Source organism: Ranitomeya variabilis, chromosome 2 (assembly GCF_051348905.1).
Source record: "Ranitomeya variabilis isolate aRanVar5 chromosome 2, aRanVar5.hap1, whole genome shotgun sequence".
NCBI classification, from domain to species: Eukaryota; Metazoa; Chordata; class Amphibia; order Anura; family Dendrobatidae; genus Ranitomeya; species Ranitomeya variabilis.
This window is the reverse complement of record NC_135233.1, coordinates 680182786-680190309: the sequence shown is the minus strand read 5'-3', so window position 1 is coordinate 680190309 and position 7524 is coordinate 680182786. Positions and strand designations below refer to the sequence as shown.

Sequence of the window (7524 nt, the reverse complement as noted above, 5' to 3'; positions counted from 1 at the left end):
GAGAGCTGATCCCTATTGGATCATTCTCTCCCCTCCCTAGAGGTGAGTGAAGTCGACACAACCCTTCCCCTGTACGCTCCGTCACAGACTCTCATGTTTCTGAGCACATTTTTACAACCCTATACATATCAAACATGACTATGATATATCCATCATTCGAGTTGATATCATACTTATGTGGTTTCCCAAAGCTGAAATTCCTTCCTTTTGTAACAGTAAGGTTCCGCAGATATATCCATGGATTGTTTTAGCATCAGATTATTGTAGAGATGGCACTAGAATATTGCATTTTCATTGTGCCATGTTGATGTCCCTGGTGTGAACTAGAGATGGCCAGTCAGTGTAGGGGCATTTATCTTCACCTGTTTGTTAGGACATCTTTGATACAGAGGAAGCACAGAGAGACCATTTGGTCTTCTGGTGGAAGGTCGACTCCTAGCTAATGTGATTACCTAGATGATTAGATATACAGTGGTGCATTGATATCAGATTCTTATTCACCTAATCCATAACTATCCATAGGATAGGTGATACATTTATCATAGCTGGAGGTCCTACCAGTTACTGTAACGGAAACTGAGTATTGTACCAGCTGAATGTTTTTGGTTGACCCTATATACATTAAATGGAGAGGTATGTGACATGCATGACCACCCCTCCATTCAAACCTCTCACTGTGGTTGTGCAGTGAGATGGAATTAATGGTTGTGGAACCCCATTCTAATATTTTGTTGCGATCCCAGGATCTTCTATTTATGTAATAGGTGATATATTTCCTTTGTGGGATAACGCTCTTAAATCAGAATTTTAAAGAAGACCTTCTTATTTATTATTCAGTGGCATGAAACTTTCTTCCAGGTGTTATCATGATAAAACCAATCCATTATCATCTGTTCTTGTTTTCCTTTTTGGCATATAATTGAACCATCATTATGTGCTCCAGTGTAATAAAATATAAAGCATGTTGAAAATGTATTTTTATTGTAAAAATCCAACTTTGTTTTAGATTTTTCATGACAATAATTCAGACTGCAATATGTATTTAATACAATGATGGATCAATAGGTAATATACACTGATTATAAATACCATTCATTATACTAACAGCACATTGTAGATAACAGTACTAGGAATAATTGTGTGGATCATTGTGCAATCATATCAACAATATCAAATGATCATACAGCAGGAAAGGAGAAAACAGTCTTGGCAGAGCTAGTCATTACCGTACTTGCCATAGTGCAATATATCAGAAATATTTCATTTTTTCTTCCAGATTGACCTACAAAATATTTACAGAAAGCATGACACTATCATTTATAACTGCAGAACTCATTATGGGAATTTCATTCAGTGCATAAACAATATTTATAATTCTATTATAATTATATTAAAGCAGATATTGCAAATGCTTCAGAGGAAAATGGAATCTAAACCAGAGCATCTTCTTACTTATTGCTAAGATGTGATCTCTAAGCAGGATTTTGAGGAAGTTCCATTGGCACCAACTTCTGTCTACTTCTACTCCTGGAGCAGAACGAACGGCACACGTAACTCCTGAAAAATAATTAGATGGTTAATCATGCAATAAAGACATTAAGACAGTGTTTGCCGTAGGTAGAAATCTACAAATGGCTTAAAGTAGTGAAGTGGAGAAAGTTGTGACTGTAATTATCAGCATTTTACAGTTCACAGTCAATACATATAATGTTTTCATATGAGAATCATGGGTTGTAGAGATATACCACTCAGAATCAGAATGATTTATTATAGTCCTCCAGTATTGTCTGTTTGTGAATTTTGGATATGTTGTCTAGAAAAATAAAAAAAATCAGGTTGACAACCCTTATACGGACTGCAATGCCATGACTGACCGAGGATCTTCTGAGGCTGGAAATTATAGCCTCATTTGGGTCAAGAGACCCAAAGCTCAGCCGGAAATTTCAGGCCATATACAAACCATGAAATACAGTCATCTGATCCCGGCCTTTGAGACATGATGTTGTGGCATTTAGTAATAAATATCACTGGTTCTTTTACCACCCCACTGTTTGCCAGCACTGGTTGATGCACATGTATGAGGTTGAGCTGGCATATTTCTGGAACATCTCCTGAAGCATTCCTCACACACTGTCCATCAGTTTCCTCCAATTCTATTAACTGCAATTTTGAGAACAGGAGAGCTGTGTGGTGTACAAGGAAACCCGTACTAACAAGTGCAGGAGCAGATCCTGTACTACATACAGTATATAGTAGTAATAATTGCTATGAATCATGTCCCCGACACATTTATTACAACAAATAATAAGTGTTCAACCCTTTTAATTATTATCATTACTTGTTCATCAGTACAACCATTTACAGCAAATTCTATATGAAGAGTGTGCGTCGCTGAGATAATAACAGAGCACTGTTCTATTTTATGTTAATTTCTAATTATGTCATCCATTTTATTACTTATGTAATCTCTTCTGTTTCTGGGAAATCTTGGTTACAACCAGTATGGCCTGACCAGAGTTGTTAATCAGTAGTGATGAGCGAATATACTCGTTACTCGAGATTTCTCGAGCACGCTCGGGGGTCCTCCGAGTATTGTTTAGCGCTCGGAGATTTAGTTTTTCTTGCCGCAGCTGAATGATTTACATATGTTAGCGAGCATAAGTACATGTGGGGGTTGCCTGGTTGCTAGGGAATCCCCACATGTACTTATGCTGGCTAACAGCTGTAAATCATCCAGCTGTGGCAAGAAAAACTAAATCTCCGAGCACTAAACAATACTCGGAGGACCCCCGAGCGTGCTCGAGAAATCTCAAGTAACGAGTATATTCGCTCATCACTTTTAATCAGCCATCGCAAAAAAAAATAATTGTAGTCGCCCATCCCACAATATTCGTTTGTCAACTTAGGGTAATTGTCACGGGATTACCGCGACAGAGAGGAGCAAGAAGCCCGCAGCATCTGATTGCTCCTGCTCCTGCGCTGCATAGAAGTACTTCACCTTCTTTTTACATGGTGTAAATTTCTTTTGGCAATGCAGGAGTTAATCGGCCATATTGAGAGCTCTGGGAGCTGTGGCTCTTAGCTGAGTGTGGTTAGCCACTACTTTCCCCTGTATAATCTGGGTCCTGACTGACACACATCATCAGAGCTAGCTTATGCACATCAGATACCATTGTCAATATGATCGGTTCTCTTTAAGGCAGGTGGTGTTTTATTCTACAAGTATCTCAAACTCTGGGTTTAATGACTTCTTGGTAACTGAATGGCATATAATCTCTTTTGTAAAAATGAACTTCAGTTGCATTCATTAAGTTATGTAGTTTACTTGTCTTAGACAATTAAAAAAATAAATCAGCGTAATAACAATCATCACATTACCGTTACTTTACATGTGGAATGTGATTGACTGTTTATTATCAGCATCAGTGTTTTTTTTTGCGTTGTTTATTCATTGAGAACATGCTGTACATTTTTCTCTTTTGATAGACTTACATAAATCAGTAATCTCACTGGGTGTTGTAAAGCTACCTGACAATGACATTAATTATATCAAAGTGATTTATTACTCAGGGAAGTTTGCAGGTCATTGCCAATTTATTCGCATGGCTAGCTATAAGTTGCAAAACAATTAGAAATATTATTGGTGTGGATATAGACAGTGGCAAAAAGATATCTGTGTGTTTAAAGGGAGCCGTCAGCAGGATTTTACTCCTTCAACGATTTATATTATAATGATCATGAAACCCTTTCAAAGACAAGTCCAGCAATACCTTTTCATGGCCAGTCCATTCCTCCATTACTGAGAAATCAGCATTTGAATTAATATGCAAATAAAGCTAAAGGACTTAGGGTACTGTCACACAGTACCATTTTGATCGCTACGACGGTACGATTCGTGACGTTCTAGCGATATCGTTACGATATCGCAGTGTCTGACACGCAGCAGCGATCAGGGATCCTGCTGAGAATCGTACGTCGTAGCAGATCGTGTGGAACTTTCTTTCGTCGCTTGATCACCCGCTGACATCGCTGGATCGTTGTGTGTGACAGCGATCCAGCGATGTGTTCGCTTGTAACCAGGGTAAACATCGGGTAACTAAGCGCAGGGCCGCGCTTAGTAACCCGATGTTTACCGTGGTTACCAGCGTAAAAGTAAAAAAAAAACAAACAGTACATACTCACATTCTGGTGTCTGTCCCCGGCGTCTCAGCTTCTCTCCACTGTGTGAGCGTCTGCCAGCCGGAAAGCGAGCACAGCGGTGACGTCTGACGTCACCGCTGTGCTTGCCGGCTATGGCGCTTACACAGTGGAGAGAAGCAGAACGCCGGGGACAGACACCAGAATGTAAGTATGTACTGTTTGTTTTTTTTTACTTTTACGCTGGTAACCACGGTAAACATCGGGTTACTAAGCGCGGCCCTGCGCTTAGTTACCCGATGTTTACCCTGGTTACCGGGGACTTCGGCATCGCTCCAGCGCCGTGATTGCAACGTGTGACAGCAGTCTACGACGCTGGAGCGATAATCATACGATCGCTGCGACGTCACGGATCGTGCCGTCGTAGCGATCAAAATGGTACTGTGTGACAGTACCCTAAAGGTACCTTCACACTCAGAATGTGAGTATGTACTGTTTTTTTTTTTTAACTTTTACAATGGTAACCAGGGTAAATATCGGGTTACTAAGCGCGGCCCTGCACTTAGTAACCCGATGTTTACCCTGGTTACCCGGGTGCTGCAGGGGGACTTCGGCATCGTTGAAGACAGTTTCAACGATGCCGAAGTCGTTCCCCTGATCGTTGGTCGCTGGAGAGAGCTGTCTGTGTGACAGCTCCCCAGCGACCACACAGCGACTTACCAACGATCACGGCCAGGTCGTATCGCTGGTCATGATCGTTGGTAAGTCGTTTAGTGTAACGGTACCTTATGGTAGATCTGAAGCCTCTGCCACGCTAACTCTATTTCCTGTGCCTACTTTCCTCCCTAGCCTAAGTTGGGCTCCAGTTCATCATGGCCTCTACAGCAGCTACTTATGCTGCCTTAAAGGAAATGTAATATAAAAATCACCTATTGGATGAATTATTTATTTTTCTTTTGTTAACCCCTTAAGGACAAGGGGTGTTTCCGTTTTTGTATATCCATTTTTTGCTCCCCTTCTTCCCATGGCCATAACTTTTTTATTTTTCCGTCAATATGGTCTTGTTTTTTGCGGGACGAATTGGCACCATTGATTTTACCATATCGTGTACTGGAAAACGGAAAAAACATCCAAATGCAGTGAAATTGCAAAAAAACTGCAATTGCACAATTGTTTTTTGGATTTTTTTTACCATGTTCATTAAATGCTAAAACTGACATGCCATTATGATTCTCCAGGTCATTTAGAGTTCAAAGACACCAAACATGTCTAGGTTATTTTTTATTTAAGTGGTGAAAAAAATTCCAGAGTGTGTAAAACATAAAAAAAGTTGCCATTTTCTGAGACCCGCTGGGTTTCCATTTTTCGGGATCCGGGGCCAGGTGAGGGCTATTTTTTTGTGTTCCAATCTGACGTTTTTATTGATACCATTTTGGTATAGATACGTTCTTTTGATCGCCCGTTATTGAATTTTATTGCAAAGTTGCAGTGACCAAAAAAAGTAATTCTGGCGTTGCAATGTTTTTCTTGCTACGCCATTTACTGATTGGATTAATATATTTTTTTATATTGATAGTTTGGGTGATTCCAATACCAAATATGTGTATATTTGATTGTTTTAATTGTTTTATTTTGAATGGGGCGAAAGGAGGACGATTTGAACTTTTTATATTTTTTAATTTTTTAAATATTTTTAAAAACTTTTTTTTGCTTATTACTTGCTTCAATAGTCCTCATAGGAGATTAGAAGTTGTGATCATCCAATTGCTTGTGCTGCAGCCCTGCTCTATGTAGCAGAAATGCTCACGTGCTATGAGCACCGTTCACTGGGCGGCGCTCATAGCTATCCAGCTATGACAACCACAAGGGTCTCCTGCTGACCCTGGGTTGTCATGCCAACCCATTGGTGACCCGTGGTCATGTGACATGGACGGTAATGGGAGGAGGTAATGACGCGCTTCCTGTGTGTGCATGTTAAATGCCGCTGTCATAGTTTGACAGCGGCATTTAACATGCTAACAGCTGTGGGTAGATCGCAATCCACACGCGGCTGTTAGGGGCACATGTCAGCTGATCAGATCAGCTCAGCTGTCATGTGCTGGAAAAGGTGCAAGCTCATCGCCGGAGCCCACACCAAACAGGGAGAGGCGTCCAATGATGGACACTACCCGTCATTGGACATTAAGGGGTTAAAAACTATATTAAATATTGCAATTTTCACACTGGCCACTAGGGCTATTTTTTTTTTTTACAAAAGACTTTTCTGCAGCCTCATTATCATCAGAAGTAGAAGAGAAAATACCGCACACTCAAAATTTGATATGATGCAAAAAGGTAAATGCCAGATTTATTAACAAAAAAAGGTCAACAATTGCCACTGTATTGGTTTGTAGTAAGGAAACCCGTAGTAAGGAAACCCGACGTTTCGACCCTCCCGGGTCTTATTCATGGGGTTACTTCACTCTTTTGTTATTCATACATAGGAGTGGCAGTGTTGGTAGGCAAGACAAAGGTCCTTTAAAGTCTAACCTTGTGAGACTAATAATCACTCCTATACAATAGGCCAGGGAGTCCTGTAAGGGGTAAGCTGCAGCAAGGTAGGGAGACCTTAAAATGGGTCCGTGAGCAGCTCCTCTGTCATGTATAGAGGGGTCCTGTGTAGGGTGAATAGCAGCCTGTAGGGCTGACCTGCTCTGTGAAGCGTCCGTAGAATAGCGGCGCATCCCGCGCCCAGCTGTGTAGTCCTGGAGTCCATTCTCCAGGACTACACAGCTGGGCGCGGGATGCGCCGCTATTCTACGGACGCTTCACAGAGCAGGTCAGCCCTACAGGCTGCTATTCACCCTACACAGGACCCCTCTATACATGACAGAGGAGCTGCTCACGGACCCATTTTAAGGTCTCCCTACCTTGCTGCAGCTTACCCCTTACAGGACTCCCTGGCCTATTGTATAGGAGTGATTATTAGTCTCACAAGGTTAGACTTTAAAGGACCTTTGTCTTGCCTACCAACACTGCCACTCCTATGTATGAATAACAAAAGAGTGAAGTAACCCCATGAATAAGACCCGGGAGGGTCGAAACGTCGGGTTTCCTTACTACGGGTTTCCTTACTACAAACCAATACAGTGGCAATTGTTGACCTTTTTTTGTTAATAAATCTGGCATTTACCTTTTTGCATCATATCAAATTTTGAGTGTGCGGTATTTTCTCTTCTACTATTGACTTGACCACACGGTCTGATCTACCAGCACCTCCTCAGCTTTCGACCAGAGTGCACACCATTCCTCTTTTTTATCATTATCATCAGAGGCAAAATTACAATGACAGTTAACATAACTGGACGTTCCATTCGAGCCTCCATGCATAACCCTTCACAACCTTGG

The 7524-nt window shown here is 41.2% G+C and overlaps 1 protein-coding gene across 2 annotated transcripts in view; it reads right to left on the bottom strand.

Moving 5' to 3' along the window:
* Positions 1-964: 964 nt before the first annotated feature.
* SLC2A12 (solute carrier family 2 member 12) overlaps positions 965-7524 on the bottom strand; it is a 149530-nt gene continuing 142970 nt past the window's right edge. For both annotated transcript variants that reach the window (XM_077289329.1, XM_077289328.1), the window contains one exon: positions 965-1557. In XM_077289329.1, coding sequence (XP_077145444.1) covers positions 1391-1557 — 167 coding nt within the window. In that variant the 3' untranslated portion in view covers positions 965-1390. The remainder of the gene's footprint in view (positions 1558-7524) is intronic.